The 24,125-nt window shown below is 38.3% G+C and overlaps 1 protein-coding gene across 1 annotated transcript in view; it reads left to right on the top strand.

Annotated features, from left to right (window-relative positions):
* The window catches only part of LOC104074384 (nuclear factor 1 B-type-like), a gene marked incomplete at its 3' end in the record, with an annotated part of 59,688 nt that overhangs the window by 674 nt on the left and 34,889 nt on the right, over nucleotides 1–24,125 (top strand). The window contains exons 2-4 of the mRNA XM_009574476.1: nucleotides 10,768–10,836; nucleotides 12,964–13,084; nucleotides 14,867–14,985. Coding sequence (XP_009572771.1) covers nucleotides 13,035–13,084; nucleotides 14,867–14,985 — 169 coding nt within the window. The remainder of the gene's footprint in view (nucleotides 1–10,767; nucleotides 10,837–12,963; nucleotides 13,085–14,866; nucleotides 14,986–24,125) is intronic.

Raw genomic sequence — 24,125 nt, 5'->3', positions numbered from 1 at the left:
ATTCCACACTGTTTAGACCAAAAGTTCTTTGTATTTTCATGGAGTTATCCTGCTAATCAATTGGGCTGTGTGAGTAAATCTTGTTTGTTGTTTTATGAATTTTATTGGGGTAAGACAAACAAGTGTGACAGATATACTATCGCTTCTTAATGAGCAAGGAGTGATTCCTGCCACCACCGTCAGGCTGTATCTTCTCATTTCAGCTCTCAGAAGAAGTGTCTATCTGAAATAAGCTGCAACTAACTCAGTTTGCTCTTTTTCTAAATGCAAAATGAACCACATTCTAACCAAGAAGTAATTGTGTCATGCTGGGATGTTACATATTTTCTGGATCTGTTCAAATATTAGGGAAAACAGCCTGCGTTGTGGCTGTAAGGTTTTGTACTACGCATACGATCAAAGTATTCTCTATATCCAAATATAGAATATCCAAAAGTGGGAGAACCATCATAGATCATTATACAAAAAGTAATATAAAAACCTGGAAGATTGGAAGATTGCAGATATGATTTAGAGATATGAGGGCAGAACAAGACAAATAACGTGATAAGCTCTTTTTCAAGTGATTTTTTAACGTGATTTTTTTTTTGCAAGGGATGACGCAGGCTTGAAATCACTTTTGGCTGGAGACTTCGATGCTGTTTCTCTCCAAAATGTGTGGGATGTAGGCTTTTATTTATCTATTAAATACATTACATAAATTATGTAGGGTAGTGGTTTAAAAACCCAAACCAGCAAATTTACACCTAAAACAAGCCTGAAAAATTTTCTCAGAGATAATCACAGTTTTGTAAAACTTGGAGCATTTAGCTACAGAGCATTTATTTTTGTTTTAGAATATCTCTGTTTGTGAGTGCAAGAAAAGCCAATGCATTACCCCTCATAATTTTGAAGGATCCTTTGCAGCCTCTGGGTTTGGTAAGCTGAATGCAGGGTCTGGAAACTCACCTTCAACATGTTTTAAAATCCTGTTTTTAAAGTACCATTTAGCATTTAGAGTAGGAAGGTAGAAGTACTAGGGAGGATCACGTCCTCGGGCGAGTCCAGTCTCACCAACCCTCAGTCTCAATTCCAGGCTACTCCAGCAAGGAGTAATCTTGCTGCCAGCAACAGAGCCCTGCTGCTGGGGAGGGCAGCAGATGAGCTATACAGGCTTTCTTCTTTTGGCAGCCTTGCGGTGCAAGACCAAAGGCCCCAATGTTTGACAAACTCCAGTGTCCCAGAAGGTAGAGAGAGATAGAGGGCAGAGAAATCTGTTGCTGGTTTCATCATGAAACTTTCTGCTTGAAATCTGAGCATAACACTTTCTCGTGCTTTGGAGTCAGTATTATTCCTTTATCTGCTGCCAAGTGGGGACAGAAAATAGAAGCTGTGCCTTGCTTCCCTTGAAACCCTTCATTTAAGCAGAGACAGAGGCATAACTGAATGTCATCTGTCTATTTGAGGATACATGAACTTCTAGCATCATTCAGCTTCTCTATGTGATACTGTCTTGGAGTTAAAAAGGCAGGGAGAAAGCATTGAGGTTTGTGGGACTGCAGAATACAGGACTTCTGGGGCTGTGCAGGAGAATGAGAGGGAGTTGCACTCCATTCAGCTTGTCTGGGTAAAGGACTGCTGTCCTGTTCTTTCTTATTAAACTTCACATGAGTCTTATTATTAGAATGAGGCAGTCACTTCTGTCAGAGCCCCAGAGGATATCCACTCTGAGGTTTTTTTTCGGTCCCAGGCCAGGAGCACGCGGACTGGCAGTGCCAGGAGGGTTTGTTCTTCTATCATGTTTTGGTCTGGTGCCTGTATGTCAAGGAGCCAGGGCATTGGCAAGGAATAGGTGCTGTTAGCTTTTGGATGCCACTACCTTCACAAAGACATTGCCAAGGAAGAGGAGGTTGGAAACTGAGTGGTAGTTGGCGAGGCTGCTGGTGTTAAAAGTGGCTTTTTCTAGGTTTGGCTAGACTGTTGCATTCTTTAGGGTGTCTGGTAATTTGCTGTCTTAACCATGGAGGGAGGGTAATGTCACTTGCCAAACAAAAGAACATTAAGAGCACTTGCTGGAATTCTTTACAACACGTTCCTGAATACACTGAATACTTTGATAGCATAATACAGTATTACGATGGTGTAGCTTGTGGTGAAAATGGTATGTAGCTTTTGTAGCAAGATCCAGGGATATCCTCCTCTAAGTTCTTTTTTTCAATAACTTTCATCTGGTATATTTCTAAAGAATGAAACTTGCTTTTCTGAGAGCTGGGTTGTAAAGGTCATTTCTTCGCAGGGATTGTTAAGTAGGTTCCAGACAGATAGATGAGCTGAACTAAACTGAACTGAGAGAGGAGAAGAGTTTGAACACTGCTCTTGCCCCTATCAGTCATTAAGTTTAAGTATGCTAGCACGGTGCTAACTATTAAAAGTTTACATGGTTTCAAAGAGAGAATGGACATGTTCATGGATCCATTGAGGGTGACTAAACAGATAGAGGCACACCTGGATTAATAAGTTTTAAAACTGAAAAATATTTGGAGCCTTGGACACTATCAGTCAAAAAAAAAAAAAAAAGCCAAATACTTTAGGCCTGCCCCATTTCTTACTATTGTACTGGGCATCGTGCTCAGGGCTACTGCTGAAGGCAGGCTGTTGAAGGAGACCTAGTGTGGCAGTTTCAGTGTAATGCTGTATTATTTGCTCCCTGAAAGTCCCATAGGTCTTTTATAGAGCTTAAAAAAATCTAAAAAATGAGCCTTCCTTAACATATGTGTGCCAAAATACCTGCAAAGGTGTGGGAGGATATGTATTGAAGACAGAGGGAGTGATCTTTCAGTAAGTTCATCTGTTAGGCATAAGAAAATTATGAGGGTGAGTAAAAAGAGAAAAACATCTAGAACTACTAGTAAGATAATGATATTGACACCAACCATAATAATTTGGTCTCCAGTGATACAATCTTTATTAGCCAGTTCTTCTGGTAGAGGATTTTCTGGGTTTTGTTCTGTTTTATTTTTCTTTTCCTTACTTACTGCCTGATAGCCACAACTGTGAAATTAATAAGGTTACTTGCCACCTGCCATTGGTGTGAGGCTGCCGCTGGGCAGACTTGATTTATTTATATACCAGCGTTAACACTGCTGTGTCCAGTTGTTGCCATGTTGCTCAAATCTTTAAACACAGCCTTTATAACCTGCTAAAATAAGAGAAGAAATAGCAATACTGATAGAGTAAAATGTTATCTTGATATGACAATAAGATAGGATAGACAGTTGAATACAATTTGAGGAATCAAGAGAACTGAAAACCTGAGGGAGTGGATACCAGTTCCTACCGGTGCTTCATGTCCTTCAGCTTTTGTCTTCTCGATAGAGCTGGGAGCAGAATAGTCTCTTCTTGTACAGGCTCCTTCAAGGTTTCAGAGCTATTCTTGTCCAGCATTGGGGAATACAAGAGATAACTTTTCAGAAGGTGCAAAGGAAACCTAACCATCCTGACACAGACAATTACGAACCTCATTGGCAAGAGAAGACAAGTGTCTTCAGATTTTTGCTTTTATCCAAGCAGTTGAGTTCAGAGGTTATTAGAGCTATGTTTCCTAGCAAGTGGGACCTGCTAGGTTTTTTTGTTCCTGATAGGATTCACTCCACTTTAGCTGGTCCAAGGAATATTTTCATATAAATTTTGCAGACTCTATAATGTCAGTCAGGACTGTATGAGGAATGCAGATGACTCAGGTTTGAGCCTGTGTGCCGATGAATATTACATTATTTATGTGGGGTGACACACTTTTAGACAGAGAGATTGAGAAACGGTCTCTCCGCCCATCATTCCTCCCCACTGTTTCCCTTCTTCTTTCCTCCACAGTAACCCATGATATGTTGTCAGGGAATTCATCTAGTGATAAGATCCTTAATCTGAATGAGGCGTAGGTATGTAAATCCCCAGCCCCAGCCTCACTGCTCTGGAATTGGTTTTCCCCTTCTATTTTCACCAGAAATTTTATTCTGGGAACAATTTCCAAAGAAGACCTGAGTGAAATCACCATCTATTAAATTTTTTTTTATTTTTTTAATTAAAGAAGGTGTTGCCAAAAAGCTTGCAACCAGCCTCACCTATCTCTCAATATGCAAATCTCTCTTGCAGCTGTAGAGCCCCAAAGGCTTTTTTGTGCTTTCATATGGGCTAGCAGCCATAGGGAGAACATTCTTTTTGGATCAAGCCCTAAGAAATATGTAATAAATTTGCCTATATATGACTTTTTAAAATAGAGGTATTTCAGTTTTAAGTTTTAGAATGTATAGTTTCAGAAATAACCTCTGAAGAGTAACATGGTCTTGACCTTTGCTCTCTTTTGGAAATGCAATAAGAAAATGTCTTTGAGTTTTGAATGACTCGAAACACAGATGGTTTCTTTATTTTACTGTATTGCAAGTTACCCTCTTGTGGACGGGGAATTAGGCCCCTAATTAATAGGAATAGAAGAGATATACCCTGGCCTCATCATTGTAAGCAGCTTTTCCTGTGGAAGCAATGATGCCATAGTAGCAGTTTGGGATTCAGACAGAATTGTATTTAAACAAATATATATTCACCTTGATTTTTCAGCATGGGAGTGGATATTCTGAAATGCTTGCTGTTTCCTGTATGCCTGCAGCTGTGCCATCTCAGATAGTGATCTTCAAATAAAACAGATTTGGGTTTGGTCAGGGCTTGATTTTCTGTGGAGTTCTCCCTTTCCCAAATGCTCTATGAATTAGTAATACCAGTGATTGAGAGGTGATACTTTCCTCGCCAGCCTCTCAGCCCCGAGCCAGGTGGGGCATTCTGGGGGCAGTGCGCAGCTGTGCTATCTCGACAATCAGAAACCTGCACAGATTGTACAGCCCCTTTTTCCAAGAGGAAGAGTTTTTGGCCTTGCGTGCTGGTTTGAAATTTCGTGTGGCTAATTACTACTGTCTACTGGCTTGGGATTACTTCTGAATTTTTGTTTGCATCGGCTCTCCTTCTTTATGAACCCCTGTGTAAATAAATGACGCTGTGATCAATTCTGATGCCGTGTTCACTTCTGATGCTGTTGTGTTCAATGGTGAGCGCAATGGTTTTTACATCAAAGCGTGCACAGAGCACGAATTTACTAAAAACTCTTAATGTTACCAGTTAGAATTCCAGAAACCTGCTTTGGCACCAGAAAATTCCTTTTTGGTACCTGGTAGTCCTATAGCTGTTAGGAAGCAGCTCTCCCAACCTCTTTTTAAATCTTGACTGTAGTTTGCCTATAACCTGAGACCCACTGGAGTGGAAGGCAGTATGCATTTGTGTTAGTTACCCTTTCTGTCTCTTGCTTCTTGGGGCATCTCGCTTCTTGGATTCCAGTACATGGATTCCAAAGTCCCTTAAACCAGGTGTTTACTTCTTCAAATTACTGCAGCATTGAAGGATATTATAATTCTCGTTATTAACTTGGGAGTATTGCAAGTCTCATTTGTTTTTGAAAATGGCACAGGCAGCTTCTTAGTTTCTTATTGTGCTAAAAAGTTCAATGGAGTCAGGGGATCTTTTTGCAACATGTCTGTTTCCTGTCCCAGTTACAACATCATTGCAACTTTCAGGAAAAAAACCAAAACAAACTGTGGGTATGCAACAAGGCCGGAGACAATTGTGTGATAACCAAAATAGCCTCATTCTCTGGACAGACCTTAGTTCAACTGTTTCAAATGACATAATCACTGAAATCTTCTGTGTCACTCCTTGGCTCATGTTATCTACCCTTAACTGCCTTTAAGAAATTCAGGTTCAGTGGGAACCTGTTTTTAGTCCTCTTTTTAAGATACTGGCTTCAAAATGTACGCAATAAGAAAACAAACTGCAAGTCTGCTGACTTATGTTAGCTCACTATGAACAGTGTGAGACTAATTTTTCACTAGAAGTTCTGACTGTGAATAGTAGCTCCTGCTGAAATTAAAGAGCTTTCTGTAGAAGTTAGATATTGCAGAAAGCAGTAAGAACTGATCCTTAAAAAGTCAGTTTTTAAAGACTCAAACAAAAGAAGCTATGTAATGGAATTATTTACTCTTCAATTGTAGCAGTTTCAGAAGTCAAACAAACCTGTAACAGCATCCAGAGCATTAGACTATATAACTTAAAGTGAAGCTACAGATCTCTGCTAGTATTTTGTAAACCACGCTGAAGCTTCCAGTCTTTCTTCTCACAGTAGCTCCTGATGTTGTACTTGTCTTGCTGCTAGTAAGTTTATCGTCCACTGCTGTATAATTCCTCTTTTTAAAGATCCAGAAATAAAAGTACAGTAATGCAAATTGTTTCCTGCACTGATTGGATCCTTACTCCTGTTTTATAAGTTGCTCAAAATCAAGGCTTTATCAGTGAAATACCTAGATGTCTAACGATACCAGGAAGCAATTTTATGTTTTGGCATGAGTCAATATGCAGCAGAATGTAAACAGACATTCTATTCATAAAAGCACAATTAAATCAGAAGACATAAAAAGGCTGGTTAAAGATTTGTAAAGCCAGACGTCACTGGTAAGCTTTTAAGTAACGTGAGAACAAGCCCTTTACAGTACATGGTAGTACAAACTGAAAATATTTTTCAGTGGATTTAAACAACTTTTTTTTTTCCATTTTAAGCCTTAGCATGGTTAAAAGCTATACTTGTAAACCAGGTCTTGAAGGCATAGCACAGGAATAGAGTGGAAGATGTGTAAGGACTAGGACAGAATAACTTCTACAGCAGTTGGAGGCATTACTGAAGGTTTCTCCTGTTACTGACTGTATGAGGGGAGCTTGATCAGAACTGCTGCTCAGCTTAATCTGTTTATCTTTCATCCTTGATGACACTAGTCTGGTCATTGTAGTACTGTTTGGAAAATGTATTTTTCAGAAATGAGTTTTCTGTAAAAAAGGTAAGGAGAGAAGACAGATTTTATACTCACCCTGAACAAAAAACTAAAAGGAAATACAGAAAAAAATCCACTGTTATTTATGATTTTGGAAGTTACTGACTGTTTATATAGAATTGCACTATGGTGGTTTTGGCAGAAATGTTCTTTTTGTAGAATGCAGATTTTTAAGAATAATGACAATTAGTGAATGTGTTTCAGAAAGTGTCATCTCAGGCAAGATGAGTTTTAGTAAATGACAATTCAGTGCTTATATTAGGTTTGAACAATAAAGACAGCAAAGTGTTATCATGACCATCAAAAGACACAGTAAATCCTCTATGAGGAATACAACAATAGACTGTTATCAAGTGTGATAGTTTCTGTACTGAACAGATCAGAAACACACACCAAGAATGCTAATTTAAGGTTCTTTAACATGTTAATGCAAGCAGTGCATTAGGGAATGCTTAATCAAAAAAACAGTAAGACCTATACCGTATGGAGTATCACCACATTTTTTTTCTTGCATGCAGTGTAATAATGTGAATATGAATGTTAACTCTTATTCATTAGGGAGATCAGCTTCACAAGGTAAAAGGCAGTGTCTCACACCATAAAGTCAAAATGTCCTGTACAGTTGTCATGCTGCATACAATCTTGCTCTTTATCCTTTCTCACATGTAGAGTGCATGTTTCTGCAACAAATTACAGCAGTTTAATGGCACAGAACATTTTCCTGTGGTACAGCTGGGAGCCAAGAACAGTTCTGTAACATACCCATCACGGATTGTCTTCCTAACTAGTTAAAACTGTTGAAGTCCACTGGTGCTGGAACTGAACATACCGTGTTTATTTTTCTGCACTCGGAGGCACCGCTGGAATCCACTTTCCCTGTTAGAACATAAGGCTCAGGATTAAGTTGGTCAGTGACATAGAGTGTTTATCATTGGATCAATTTTTTAATAATATTTTGTCACGTTACATAGAGAAAAAAATCAAGCTGTTTTTTAATTGAGACTGACAATAGCTGCAGTTTCCCTCTCTTTCCTAATGCCAGGCAAAGCATTTGCATATGTCTGTGGGTGTCATTATTTTTGGACCATCCAAGGCAGGATGAAACCTGGGTGAAAGACAGTGATCCATCAGTCAACAATGCATCCCTTCTGTGAGGGGGTGATAAATAGTGATACCACTCAGAGGCAGATTTTTTTCCGTGCTCCCATTTTGTTATCACAAGGAGAGAAACTCACTGTATCGCTCTTCATGTTATGTGGGTATTCTCAGTATTGCCAGTGAGAAAAACTAAGAATTCATGAGAGGGAGCTGAAGATTAAACACGTGTGTCTGTGTGTCTGTGTGTGTGTGTACATACACATGTATACATCTGTATTACATATAAAATCCTACATGGGCATTTTCTTTTTTTAATATGAGCCTTGGGGCTTGTTCTCACTGTAATGATAGCTTGACTAATCTGCACTGTGGTAAAGTTCCTCTCAAGTTAGCCTAACTTGAATGAGAGGAGTTGTGCTTCAAAGTAGTGGTATTTGGATAAGCAGCAGAGAAGTTCAGTCTTGTCTCATTACCAGCTCAGAGCTGGCTGCATGTTTGTACACTGGCTTTAAGCCACACTTCACTTACAGGCCAACTAAAATCAAGAAACCAAATTTTTCTTTGGAAATCTCCCTTCCATGTACTACTTGAGACTGTTCCTGCTGGAGGAAATAGGCAGAGAAGGGAAAGATTGCGATCGCTGGAGGAATTATTAGCATTCATCCAGCTTGCCCATTCTTAGGTTAAAAAATGAAAACCGAGGAAGAAGGGAAAAAGAAACATTAACTCTTTGCAATTTTTTATGATATGGGTATGCCAAGTTCTGTCAAATAAAGAAGTAAATATCTGAGAAGCCATGCCATGATTTCACCCCACAAAAAACATGGAGAAAGAGTGCAAGAGAATGCAGAAGATGAAAGAGAAAGGCTCTTATTTCTTAGAAACCGGAGATGAATAAGGTTGCAGAGAGGCCTGCAATGTCCAGGTGAAGGACAATAAGAGAGGTAAAAAGTAACGGGTATGGAGAAAAGCTGTTCAAAATGAGAGGGAAAGGAGTGTGAAAGGAAGCGAAGAAAAGAAAGAGGGAGACCTGCAGAGCTACTAGTGGCAATAAAGACATGCAGGGATCTCATATGAAGTGTCATGCGGGGATATTGTATGAAGTGACATTGACCGGAAGATGAGAAGATGATGGCATTGGCATCATCTTCTCATTCAGGATGATCCCACAGGCCTACAGTGCTCTGGATGCCCACTGCACTTGCTCCTGGGATGGTTTTTCAGCTGGGGAAGACTGACATTCGCTTATGGGTGTAACAGAGATGTCAGGAAATTTGCTCAGCTGGATGCATTCACATTTTTTCAGCTTGAGTTGTCAGATGCATTGTTTATACCTGCGCTGGTAAATAGTACCAGAGGTGTTGGCTGAGGCGGCTCTGTGGGCCCTAGTATGACTGCTAGTAAGCAGTGAAAACTGCTCTTTTTGCCTCTGCCCTCTTTGTTTGACCCTGAAAAGTAAGTAGAGATTTCTCCAGATGTACCAAGGACAGATCTTTCAAGTGAAGTGTACTGCTTTTACAGTCACTTTTCTGATTATAGTGGCAGTGTTTTGTTAAATTACTTGAAGATGAAAGCAATAATTACCAAAAGAAATCTAAAGAGAATAGTACTGAACCATTATTGTCCAAATGAGTAAGTGTTATAGTAGGTGATTTTTTATTTGTTTGTTTGTTTTGTTAGTTGAGACATTTAGAGTGCTTTTACTCATCCAAACATTTGGAACAGAAAATTGACAATGTATTTCCAAAAAAAAAAACCTGTGCTAATTCAGAAAAGAGACTAGAGAAACCACAGTAAGAAATTGTTAGTGCACCATCTCACATGAAAACATATAAAAAAGTAATACTGTTGGAGCAGCAATGTGCACCAAGTATAGATCTAAATATTTCTGTTGGGAAATGGTTGGCATTCCTACCTGTAAGGGCTGTGATGTCATGTAATCTCAAATTCAGTCAAGTCAGCTTATACAGTGATTATTGATATGAGACTTCCACAGAAACCTGGGTTTCTCAGCTCCCTTTTTATAAGGTTATCTAGTTATACTACTGAGATAAGTCTTGATTATCAGCTGTTGTTTTACTGCAGTACTCCAAGTTGTGCCTGAATTTCACAGCAGGGAAAGTATATCATATACATTCATCTTAGAATAAGTAAACATAAGCCAGAAAAATAATATGGAGTTTCTTAAACATAGGTTTCTAGATATATAATTCAGCATATATATAAAAAACGCACTGAATAGCTCAGCTGTTTTGCCCAGTTCCTGCTTTTACTGGAAATAATAGTAAAACTCTCATCTGCCTCAGACGTGATGATTTGGTAATGGATGTGGTAGTGTAAAATCACTATCAGCAGGCTAAGAGTTAAGTAAAAATCTATTTAGCAGAAATGTATGCGAGGAAAGGACTGCTCTATGGTAAAATTGCTTAGTCCAGCTGATACAGTTCTTAGTTCAATACTGACTTAAAAATTGAAGATACTAATAAAAGGAACTAGTTTTTAGACATTTTCTGGATGGTTTTCTAGGAACTCAGTGTATTGCTTGTTAGTTTTCATGCACATATTAAAAAATTGCTTTCTCACAACTCCTCAAGACTTTTTGCACCTCTGCCTGAGTTTCAGCTCTCATTAGATCCTTTCAGTGTACTTTGGTGTATGTATTACAGTTCTGGGACTCTGTTGATACTGTTGTTAGCTGGTGTATAAACTTATCTATAGTTATTTATTAATCTTCTCATTATACTTATTATGGTATTGTGATCTTTTTCAGTGTACCTTGAGGACAGTTTTGTGAAATCCGGAGTGTTCAACGTGTCAGAACTTGTGAGGGTGTCCAGAAGTAAGTTATCATTTGCATTTAATAATTTCCAAAGCCTGCAATAATCAAATGAAGGTTTTTTTCTTGAAGTTTTTTTTTCTCCCCAACATGTAAGATGCATAGGAAATGCCTATAACCACACACAATTTTGAAATCTTTGACCACAGTATTACAGTTCATCTTGCATGTGTTTGTAATAAAACAAACAGAAGTCTTCTTTTGTCTCTTCGATATTTAAAGATTGAATCAATTTGTTATGTGTCCTTCTGCACAGCTTAGACTGATACATCAATAAAATTACTATACCTAACAAAACCTTCTATTTGTTAGACTTGCGGCTTTTTAAGGTTGTCCTACACATCCTTGGATTTTGCTAAACCATCTGATTATTCTTTTAGTTTATTTTTGAATTTGTAGCTCTTAAAAAAAATCGCAGCATGGATATAGAGGATGACTAACTTAATGTATTCTACGCTTGTATTTCTTTTACTCATAGCACTGGCTGTAATTGAATTTCTAATTACATTGGCTTGTTTTGGCATCAGAAATGTTGTGCACATGAACATGCAAAAAAAAAAAGTAACATAAAATGTAAATATAAAAGGACAGGTGAAGCTTTTATTGCAGAAAGAAAAACTCGAATATAAATAAGAACTCTTTTGTTGACATCTAAGAATTTACTATAATAGTATGGCATAAAACCAGTGCATATCTTCATTTGACATTGCTTTCTGAATGCTTCTTTTCTCCCTTTAGTATCAACACTATTAAAGTATTTCTCTTAAGACTTCATTAGGAAGTGAACAAAAATAATTTAAAGTTATAGTTAGAAGTGTCTGCAGTGAGGACACCAACATTATAATAACTGAATGGTCCAGGAAAATCTCTTTTCTGATGAGATGAGGACAAAATCAGTGAGGCACAGGTTTCCAAAACTGTCTGTCCAAACTTTGTACAGGAGTTAATTCATGCCAGGTCAGGATGCTGGAGAATTTAGTTAACTTAGTGAGTCTTAAGACGCATGTGTCATTTCATTTGCTGTAGTCAGAAATTAATATTCAACAATTAAAATTATGTTAAGTCCTTCAGCAAAATACTGAGCATTGCCATCCTGCAGTGTTAAGACATATTCTTTTCTGTGCTGGCTGAAGATATGGTTTTGCTGTTTTAGGAGGCTGAGGATGTGCAAAATACAGCTATCTTTTAGTTGTCAGGTGGTTAAATACATTTTAAAGTATCAGGCCATTCAGATTAAAAAAGAATCAATATTGTTATGTTATGAAATTGTACCTTCTGCAGCTGTTATACACGATATACTTCTAATTATAAGCTTTAAAGCATGTGGTTTCTGTGGGATTTCTTACCATGCATTTGTTTAACCTCAAGCCGCAACAGAGTTGTAGTTTAACTGTCAGGAAAAAATACAAACCTTCAGATACATTACACAACATGCAATTATTCTTTTAAGTGCCAAAGTAGTTAAAATGCACAATGCACAGACAGTGAACAAAGGTAAATATACCACAATATGTAACATATAATTTATTCTTGAAATGCCGAGACGTACGGTACACAGACTCTGTAAGGAGGTGAAGATAACACTGAGCGTGTGTGTTTGCATGTAGGTGTACATATGTGAAGCAGTACCTGTGGCACTGGGTGAAAGAAAAAGAAAAACATGCTGTCAGCACAGAAGGCTATTATTAATACAAAAGAGTTAACATTAAGGGAAAAAGAGTTTGTGTGTCCCCAGGTTTGTTCTTTCCAGTTATTTCAGTTCTCTAATAAATAATGTTAGCTGTCCTTATAAATCCTGCCTCATTCATTATAAAAGCCCTTCTACAGAAGGCTTGACTTTGTGCCAAGGTTTGTGTTACCTTTTTCATATTGATGATTCCAGGTTATCTGTTATACAACAAATATATTATGTCTGCACAACTGCTAAGGGATCTCTAGGGACTGGGGAAAATAATTCACTTTTTTAGATATATAAACATTGATAGAACTTGTCTGTACTTGGTTTCTGCAAGAAGCAGAAAATTAGATACATGTAGTAACATCTTGATGTTTTTCCCAGTGTCAAAAACGAAAAGATAGCTAAAAAGATAGAAGATTATCTTTGACTCTTTATGATGATGTGTTTTTCAGCACCCATAACCCAGGGAACTGGAGTGAACTTCCCAATTGGAGAGCTTCCGAGCCAGCCATATTACCATGATATGAATTCGGGTGTAAATCTACAGAGGTCCTTGTCCTCTCCACCAAGCAGGTAAAAACTTGAAAAAAGTGCTAATGTGAAAACAAGTTTAGAAGTGTAGGACAAGCAATTCATAAATACTGTCAACAGCCAACTATTTTATGAATTTCCTCTGATTTTGTGAGGTAGGCTACTTACATACATTACCATAATCTATGTACAGATACACGTTACAAATCTTGTAATCTAAAGTGGTGCCATTATTACCTGTCGTTGCTGTTGATATCGAAGACGATAATAACTTTTGTCAGGGTTTGAAGTGCTCATTAATCATCTGCCAAGAGAACAGCTACGCGTCCTGAAACTGCTGCTGAGTTGCAGGTCGGTCTAGCAGCCGGGAACCTGCTGGCAGGGCTCGATGCCACATGGTGGTTGCAGGCACAAAGGCTGTCTTTGAGGGCTCCCTCTTGGACCTCTGTCTTGAAAGATGTGTTGGGACAGATGTTGTTTCCTGTGGAAAAGGTGTTAGGACAGGCATATAAAGACAAAGTGTCTTTATCCGTAGCATCATCCCATTCCATCTCATGAAACTGTGTTTCCTGCCTCACCCTTACAAGGGGCATTTCCCAGCACAGTGGGAACAAGGAGGAGCACGTGAGGTAGTCAGAGGCTCTCTAATTTTTCTCAAGGGTCTCCATGTGCCTGCTACAGGCAGTTTGATCTGAGGGACCCACTTCTTCCTTGCTTCAACATGCTCCCTTCTCCCAGCTCTGAGAAAGACCCCATTCCCTCCCTCAGGAGCAGCTAGCGGGCCCACAGAGGAGAACCTGCTGTGCCCTCCTTCTGACTCCCAGATAATGTACTCTCTGCCACACCGCTGGGGCCCCTTGGTTTTCTGAAACTGTCCGATGTCCCATGAAATCATAAGCACTATAGGACCTCTCATTGCCCCGTGTTTCTGCACCCCAGTGAGTCAGGAAGTGTCTGCACAGTGGGACAGGATTTAACAGGACTGTCAGGGGGCTGGGGTGCTTCGGAGTTACTTTGCTCATATTCCCCTATTTCATTCCACTGTATTTTCAGCTTGGCAGTTCACCTAGTACATTTTAGAAATGGATAGATTAATTCTCACAGTGTTGTCTAAATAATAATAACAATAATAATAGTAATACCCCCACCATTAAAACCTTCATCCTGGTTTTCTTTGGCAGACAGCATAACAGCTTCAGTATATATTGTTGTGAAGAAACTTGACTTTCCTCCACTGTACTGAAGTGCTGCCTTGTTTTATATAGTGTGACTTGAAATATGGGCCTTTTGTTGGTTTTAATTAAACTAGTCTAAAATGAAAAATCTTTGTTTCAGCTTAGACCTCTTTGAAAAGCTTACGATTTTGACCTGGTGAAATGGAGTAAACTACATTTTTTCCTTATTAACACATTCTGAAAAGTTCCTGCTTTGCCTTGACTTTGTTAGTAATACTTTTCCAGTGCTTTGTTTTGCTTTCATGGTTTCTGCGTAGTGTTTAACACTCTCATGACACAACCTTTCTTTGGTAGGTTACAGGAACTGGTTTCTTGGTTATTCAGCCAAATGCTGGTAGACTTTTATATGTTATCCATTCATGCCATCTCTGAAATATTAAATCATGTGAAAAATGCAAGCACATACCTGCATTACATATCATTAAATAACATCATCTATGTAAGTTAATGTGAGCGCTAATATCCACTTTTATTGCGCTTTGTATGCCTGAATTACTTTCTATTGAAATATTTGTTGAAATCCAAATGGTTTATATATGACTACTAGCTGCATATCATATTCACTGCCAAACTCACATTACTTCAACAGCAAAAGACCCAAAACTATCTCCATAGATGAAAATATGGAGCCAAGCCCAACAGGAGACTTTTATCCTTCTCCAAATTCACCAGCTGCGGGGAGTCGGACATGGCATGAAAGAGATCAAGGTGAGTAACACCGAACATTGAAGTATATTCAAATATACAATAAATCTCTGCATCTGCCTTTCCATTACTGCAATAAAATGGTGGCTTTTTAGAAAAATCGTTATTTTTCTGTCTGGTATGTGTATTTGCTTGTTTTGTAAATGTAGTTAAAAACAACAGTAAACAGGATATGGTATAAACAACCATATAATAATTTTTCTACCTGGTGACTGCCTTATCTATTGTTTGAAAAGATGTGTGACAAGTGAGGTGCTTGATATTGTGTATGCTGTGATCATCCCAGCAGGATTTTGAGTACAACGGTTTCGAGTAAAAAACAAAACATCTCCATACTATGGTTGAGTCAACACTAGTTTACTCAGTTTTTGTTTTACCATAACAGACTTCTGTATTTGTGTTTAGTCCATGCTATGTGACTCAGAATAGGTCCAATAGGCTCTCTTCTGAAGAGCCCACACATAGCTCTGTGGGACTATATCCGTATGCTAAAGGGCGTTGGTAAGTGGTGTTGTGTTTTGGGTTATCAGAAGCAAGGAACATGTTTGTGTGGAGAAGAAAGGTATGGCTGTCAAAACAGTAAAATTAATTGTCATAACTTTCCCTCGTGTTATCTTGATGCTTTATAAACCCAGATGCCATTAGTCTTTCCCCTCACCTTTGTGATGTGAAAACGTGTTTAAACTCACATGTATTTGAAAAGTGTCGGTTAATGGATCCTGTGGCTGAGGTGCTGCAGCTATTTGGAGAGTCTGTGAAATGTACAGCACAGTATGTAAAAGTGAAATAGAGAAAAAACATGCCGTTGCTTCCTTTGCTGGTCTTCCAACGTTTGCCATCCTTTTCCCCGTCTGCTGTTCATTGTTACTCTCAGTTCTTCAGTAACTGACCGACCCTTTGGTCTTACCTCATTTTTATATTGTTTTAGGCTTCTTTTTTTTTTCTTTTTTCTTTTTTTTTTCCTTGTCTTTTTTTTTGCTTGCTAAGTTTTCTCTTTCTTCTCTATATGCAAGGTAGCATGTGATTGGTATTTAATTTAGCTGCCTTTTATTTTCACATTTTAGTTATAGTTGGTCTCCTTTTAATCTGCTTCTCCCTACCGTCTGATCTGTGTTGTCATCATTAGGCTGTTCCTCTCACACAATGTTCACTAGTCTTTGTCTTCGTCGTTTCTTTTGTACTTTTTGTTTCTCATGAAGGCTCTGGTATTTGGTATTTCTCATGAAGGCTCAGGTGGGGGTTGGTCTCTTCTGCCAAGTAGCCAGCGATAGGACGAGAGGAAATGGCCTCAAGTTGCGCCAAGGGAGGTTTAGACTGGACATTAGGAAAAACTTCTTCACTGAAAGAGTGGTCAGGCCTTGGAACAGGCTGCCCAGAGAAGTGGTGGAGTCACCATCCCTGGCGGTATTTAAAAGACGTGTAGATGAGGCGCTTAGGGACATGGTTTAGTGGGCATGGTGGTGTTGGGTTAACAGTTGGACTGGATGATCTTAGAGGTCTTTTCCAACCGTAATGATTCTATGACTCTATGATTTTCTTATTTGTAGCTGCTTGCAGCATTCACTGTTGAATTTAAAAAAAAAAAAACCTGCCCGTGGCTTTGCATAACCGAACTTAATAACAGCAAAATAGCAGTTCTCCCAGCCAGAATCTTCCCCCTTGTGCAAAGAATTTACCTCTGTGACTGTTACCTGTTTTGCCATGATTTTTGCCACTTTATTATGATTTTTGATAAAAAACAGGGTTGTACCTCAACTAATTTTTGTGCTTTTTAAAGAAATTATTTTTGCGGTTGTGGGGAAAACAGCCCATCATTCCTCTTTGAAGTGGTCTCCACATAACCCACTTGTGAAATGAAGTCCTTTTGTGCTGCTGAGTGAGCTGTAGGAGCTTCTGAGAAACGCAGTGCCACATGGACAGCTGAGCCCAAGTCCTGCTGACAGAGCCCTTCACAGATGATCTCTATAGTTCCCAACTATCTCTAATTGCTTTTTAGCTGTTGAATCATTCTGCTTGCAAAGAACTGTGCTCTGTGAACACTGGATTTGTTCAGTTTTACCAGCCTTCTTCATGTCACATTTATCAGTAGCGAACAATGTTATTGTTTAGACTGCTCGAGTAGATTTACAATGAACCTTTACTTAATTTCTGTGCCATTGGGTAGCTAGACTTCTGGACTGAAACAGCCGTTAACTCTCTATATATGTTTCATAAACCAGAGAACTCCGAAAGATGAGAAAGAGAGAATAAAAGAGATAGACTTAAATCAGCGTATTTTGGTTTTGCTTTCTGAGGTTTACATTTCTCCCTGAATATCCTGTTCTCCAGCACTGCTGGGCCTAGTGAAATTTTACCAGATCCCTGGCAGAGAGGTTGTCTTTGAGACGCTATGAGGGACATTGTTTTTTCTGTTCTTGAGATGTTCCTCCATACCTGCAGAGGGACAGATATACTACTGTCCAGCCTGCAAACCATTATACTGGGGGAAGCATAAGCCTTTTGCCCCTAACCATTTATGTTTGGCTCCAATCACTTTCTGAGGTTATCCTGCTGCTGCAGAAACACTGTAAGGTAGTGACCGCAATGCCTGTCCTTGGTACCTGGCCTCACAGGGAGGGGGTATGTGGCAGCTCCTGGCATATTTGCTCTGCTGCTAGTTTGTTAGATGCTTGATATCATCTTCATATTAGCATGTATCTGTGCAGAGTTCCTTTTGGACGATCCTTGGGTCTTACCAGGATATGATATTTGTGAAAACCTATATTCCGTTTCCTTATGCCTGCAAGCACAAAGATAACAGAAATAAAAGTTTGGCAGCGGTTTCTATGCCAGAGAGCTCACTGGTACTACTTCCCTCTCTCGCCCATGGAGATCTTGTGTCGTATGAGTTTAGGCATAAATGAAAAAAAAGGAGAAGCCATTTGGGATCACGTCTGTGCTCATCCAGTGTCACCAGGGGATGCTCATGTAGTCCCAACAGGCACTGCTTTTCCAGGCCGTCTCCAAGGGTCATCAGCACCAGAAATGTGAATCATCTCACAGTACCCACAAATGAGAATATGCAAAGGTATCATGTTTATGGATAAGTAACTCCTCTTTCACTCTGATGCAATTTTAACTTTTCTAAGAGAAACAAAATCAGAAGTAGGGTTGATTTTAAGATAGAGCATTATTGATTTCAGATTCATTGTTTCTGTTTTGAACCTGACAGAGCAAAGTCTCTAACTTCTGGCCTGAAATAGATCTAGTTTCTTTATCTGCATACCTAAGTGTAATATATTTTCATACAAATAGAAATGACATAGATTTGAAAAATTCTTTTATCATGAAGGCTTTTCATATCTTTGTTTAGCTACATTTGTAAAGCAGCAGAAATGAGACAACAGTGGTAGTTTGGAACCGGAGATAGTCACAATAAAACAAGGATAGCTGAAACAGGTTGGAATAAAGTAGTTAGGAGTTTCATAGGAGTCTAAGGGGTATCTAACCATTTTGATAGAGAGAATGGGACAAAGATTAATGAGCAACACAGAAATATTCTGAGATTAAAAATGTGACAGATGAAAATTTGCAGTGGAGTGGAACAGATTAGATCAACTTTTTATTGCTGTGAAAAACAAATATCATGTAGTTTAGTAGATACCAGGAGAGGAGTGATTCTGTATGAGTGATTCTGTTGTAATCCTCATAGTTTCTATAGCTTCTCCACTGAGCAAGTGTGCATTATGGGGGGTAGAAAAATGACTACAGGAGTACTTGTGGTTTAGCCAGGATGTGGTATTTCTGAAACTAAGAAAAAGAAATCTAGCCCAGCTACAATAAATCTTCCTCATACCACACTCTGCTTTCAGTTGTGAAATTCCAGACTTTGTCCTTTTGCTGTTATCTGTCTTCTTCCTGTCGTACTACTTCCAAAAATGTTTTGATAAGATTTCCAGATGTTGTGGTTTATAGTCTTATTTTAGGGGAGTTGGCTGTTTGAACATGTAATTCTGGGCAGAAATAAGTAAGCATATCTGAAAAATTAGAACTTTAGATGGCCTAATAGGTTGGTCAAAGCCAATCCATGAAGGGTTACGAGCAGTGGCTTCATTATCCAATGCTCTAGTATTGTTATGCATGTTATTGTTCTGATACAAAAATATAAAAAACTGTAACCAAAATTAGTATTAAAAATAAATTTTTATTTGTGTTTGTTGAAGTCAGAGTATAAATCCTTATGGAAGAAAAGAAAAGCTTGTGAAGCCGTGGTACTGTCCTTACTTCATTGGCTACAAAAGTTTGTGACTATTTTAAAAATATATGTCATCACAAGAATATGTGTAAGAGTTTCAAAAACAGATTAAAAAAAAAAGATTACTTTGGATTTACAATGTTGTTTTTGAGTTTACATACGTTCAATCATTGTGGGAAGATTCTGTAGTTTGTGCCATAATTTTTTCTATGTTAAAATAATTAAAATATGACTTTATTTGCATGATTTTTTGAAACAGATGTGAGGTCTTCCTGCAGAGCAAATAGGCAGGTTTATAACTGCAAAGATTTCTCCCAAACCTTCTCTCTACCATCAGCCTTTCAAGTAACTAACCATCCTCCAAAAATCCCAGAGCCTAAGAAAGTGAAAAGTCATCTCTGAGAATGGTGCATTACTTAGAAATAAAGCCCTAACATGACAATTAGGAGTTAAATTTCTGTGTCTGCTGTCAGATTTTGTGCAAGTTATTTGTTCTGCCTTGTACCTCATTTTTTCCAATTGAATGTCTTATTGATTTCAGTAATGTCTGGATCATGTCTTACTTACATTTCTACCAATTGGAAATATTTCTAGATCTAAAAAGTAGTTTGCTGTAAATCTCTTGCAGTCTTCCTTTTTCCAGGTTGTGGTAATTGAATTCTTTACATGTTTCTATATTAAACAAAATTTTGAATTCCTGCAGTAGTGTAATAATACTTTGCTGCATGAGTAAACTTGCTGAGTGTTTTAGAAATTCTGAGGAGGATAACATTTTGTACAGCTAAAAAAAAAAAAAATCACCCTCCCCAATTGGAAGAGGAAGTTATTAAAAATATAACAAAACTAGCGACTAGTGCAGTGGATAAAAAATACTTGGGATCTAATAGGCTAAGAAGTTTGGTGAACATCTTGATTTATTAACTGGTAAGTAAATCAGATACTTTTTCCTTAACTCATAAGGAAACAGGAATATCAGAAGAACAGAGCACAGTGTGTGCACCTATGACTTCCCTTCTAAAAGCTAGCTTTACAAAGTGCGTTAACATAATTGCAGACAATTTCAGTATTTGTCCTTGAGATCTGTTTTACTGTTACAATGTTACAATACTGTGTATGTTGTAAATAAATAAAACAGGGCTTATCACTAATGCACGCTGGTCATGATAAAAGTGGAGAGATTCATGTGGATTTCTGTAGTAGTCAGGCATCTGGAAATACTGAATGTCAATATACATTCAATTCAATGTCAATTCAATTCAAGTGAATTTTAATTTTACAGTTTCTTCATCATGTTCACTCTCTTACACCTCACCCACCTCTACCAACAGTCAAGAGTCAAGATGCCAGCATACCATTAAAACTGAAACAGCTGGACCGCCTTCACCCGTTGATTGGCCAGCAGCTGTTGGACCCTCCACTTCTCAGGTCCCGAGCCCCTTTGTCGGATACCCCTCTTCTGGACACTTGTCCCCTTTTGCTTTCTCCCCACCCACCGGACACTCCTTCCCCATTGGGGTCCTTCCCGATGGCTCTTTCCTTCTTGGGCCTTCTTCTCATGGACCGTCAAAGATGGACGTTCTCATTTCCGAAGTGAGGGAACTAAAAGAGGAAGTAGTTAATGTGGTTCAGGAATTGAGAACAGTAACAAATCACCTTGGCTTTTTGGTGGCCTGTGTTGGACAGAGTTCAGGATTTTTTCCAGCTCCTGGTGCTCCTTCTGAAGGTTAATGCTTTAGAAACTCATAGTCTCCATCTAACAGATGAATTCATCTTGCAAAGATTTACCTTGATGAATATCTGTTAAATGCACTTCTGTGTTTTTGACCCAGTCTGAGTTCTCAAAATCCTTGTATGTCAAAGCATGTTTTAAAGCAATTTATATCTTGTTAGTAACTTCCATTACATCTGCCTTTGTATTTTTTAATATTTCAAAATACTCTTTAGTCAATGTATACATACACATACACGTACCTTTCATATATATATATACCCACGCACACCTTACAGATCTATCTGAATTTTCTGTGGTTTTAACTACTATAATGTGTTCACAGTAGTCAAATGCTGCCATTTGATAAGTTTTCATAACTTAACATTTGTAAAGTGAGCGGTACTTTTCACCAAGAGTAATTTTTCAAAGTGTATTTCCAGAGAAAATTCTTAGCCATGGCTTCTCTTAGCCTGTTGGCTGCTGTGATGCTGAAAGTGGCATCATAGTAACAAACAATAGCATTAGCAAGGAAGACTCACCTGGGAAACTGCAAGTTGGGTTCTTCTCTTTCTTCCTGGTTGCAGAACAAGATGTTGGTAGTGTTCAATGAACGGGCATTATGTCTACTCGTTAAAAATCAATAGTTCTGCCATGATAGTTAAAACAAATTTAAAATCAGTAGGGAATTGGTTTACTTAGTGGCAATTTTACAAGAAAAACTGCCGGTATGTAAAATAAGTTAAACATTACTTTCATAAAGATGAAAAGTGCTTTCTTATCCTTAGAGCTTGAAAGGCATTAGATATAGAAAAATAGGTGAAGGAGCTTTCAAATGCTTATTTAATTAAAAAGGCAGAGAGAGAAAAAATCCATGAACAGGACAGCAGAAACGTTACTTTAAAATGAATGAAGTTGCTTGTACATCAAGAAAATTTGCATCCTCTGTTATTGGGTGAGAATGATGTTAAGTTTACACTCTCTCCAAAAATAAAGCAACAGAGATTATATCTGTTGTCGCGTGTTTAGAATAGCTTTAGATGAATTTACAACTTGTTCCTAAGTATCTTCAAATATCCAGAGTAGCAGATGAGGAAGTTCCTACTCTGGGAAGAGCAGGGACCTGACTTTTCCTTCAGCCCATGTACACTTCAGTTCTGAATGAATGAAGAGTAATAAAATGCTTAGAAATACAGACAGAAAGACAAATACAGTAGGAGATGCAGTAGCAAGCATACAAAACCTTTGCTTTTTTGCGCTCCTGGAAATGGCTGTTATTTGCTCAATAAAGTCACTGTAAAAAATCTCATTACAGGTTCTTTGTCTTTTATTTTGACTAATATATTGTGGCAAGGCCTATTACTTAATATTTTCCATGTGTGATTAGTGAGTTGAATACACTCAGGGCTAGCATATGCACCTCCTGTATATATCAGTGAAAGATGCAAGTGCAAAAGGATATTTTTCTTGTATGCATAGCACTTATTCTGTGATCAACTTTATGCTATGGCAACATCCTGTTACCTTGATGGTGACTCTAGAAGCCCTTTGATTGAAATTAGTGATAAAATGCATGTCTTAACACAAGATTTGGCCCAGGAGCTATTACGTGTAATTGTCCTATTCCAATGTTGCTGAATAAGAAATTTCATTAGTATTTTTGAAACTGATCAGCTGCTATTAGAAATTGTAGGTTAACTACTATTCTATATGATCTAACCTATGTGGTGCAGAATATCTTCAGTTACCAAAGAATAGGTATTTAGTACCTCATGAATCATAGGTGTCTGTACTGACTTTTTTTTCCAGTTATGGTACATCCATGAGATGGCAAAAATGAATTTAGCCCATAGATTGTAACTTTTTTTTAGGCACCTGTCCTTTTTGTCTTCATTGATAGATTCTTTGTTTCTGTGCTGTGTACATAGATACATTTGAAAAGGTTCTTAATTTCTCTTTTTTATTCCTTTCATACAAACTGTATCAAACTTGATCAAAGTAATATATTTCAGTGTGAGTTAATGATTTTATCTTAGTTCAAAACCATTCCCCAGATGGATCTACAATTAAATTAATATAGCACACCTATTAAACCATCCTAAACTGTTACCAGTATAGATTATAATAGTAACAAAAAGGAGATGCCATAACCTAAATGCTTCTAAATCAACAATTTCCCTTATATTGTTTTATCTCAAATGCCTCTTTAATCTTATTTCATTAAGAAATTGGGAATACTTTTTCTGACTTCTGCAGTTAAGGTTACAATATTGATTTCATTTTCTAGCCAACTTCCTTGGATTCTCAGCATTAATGAGATGTTACAGCTGTGCATTTTTCCTTGGAATTTGGATGACTTTCTGTAGGATAATTTAACAAATGACTAAAATGTACTCTAAAGTCTTTATAATTTGTTTGGCTTTTTAATTAGATTTTCTCACAGTCTCCCATAATGCTCTTCTATCACAGCTATCTACTGGAATCACATCTCTTAACAATGATTCATAGATGATGAAATGGCCCAGTCAGTTTCTGAAGTGTAAAGTTAAATAAAAAGTAGTCGAGTATCTAAAGTACCCTGTAAACTGCTTAAGGGTTATTTATGGCAGTGCAGAGTACTTGGAGCCTCATGTGGGTTTGTTAACGACGGTATATATATTTGTTACAGTACATTCTTTGTGGCAGCAACATTGTGTTTTTCGTCTCATACTTTTTGTCTCTGTTTCCAAAGTCAGCCTCATTACTTGCGGTGCCTGCTCGATATTTAACAGGTAGCCACCCCACTGAGCTCTGAGTTACTCCTGAGTACTTCCCATATGACATCTGATGGGCTGTGCTGGTACAGAGGTGGTTGGATGAACTGAGTCTGAAGTTGTGGGAAGAAGTGAGGCAGGCGAGGCTGCAAAGGTGAAGTCTGGCACTCTGCCACTGCCCCCGTGGGTCTCTGCAGAGCTGGTGGAGACATTCTCACCTCCCTCCAGCATCAACACCCCAGCTCCCCATGGTCTCCATGGGGACCTGTGTCTTGGGGGTCTCACAGCTGGACAATGCTTCTGGTATGAGGCATGTAGGGTGAGGAAGGGTGGCCAACTTTATGCCAGCAGGTCAGTGTATGGAAAAAAAAGGTATTTTTCTCCTCACGAGAAACAGTGCCGGTATGATAACATAGTCATGCTGATTATGAGCCTTTCCTGGGAGGTT

This window comes from Fulmarus glacialis, unplaced genomic scaffold (assembly GCF_000690835.1).
Source record: "Fulmarus glacialis isolate BGI_N327 unplaced genomic scaffold, ASM69083v1 scaffold35073, whole genome shotgun sequence".
Taxonomy (NCBI): domain Eukaryota; kingdom Metazoa; phylum Chordata; class Aves; order Procellariiformes; family Procellariidae; genus Fulmarus; species Fulmarus glacialis.
This window is presented reverse-complemented; position numbering and strand designations above follow the sequence as displayed.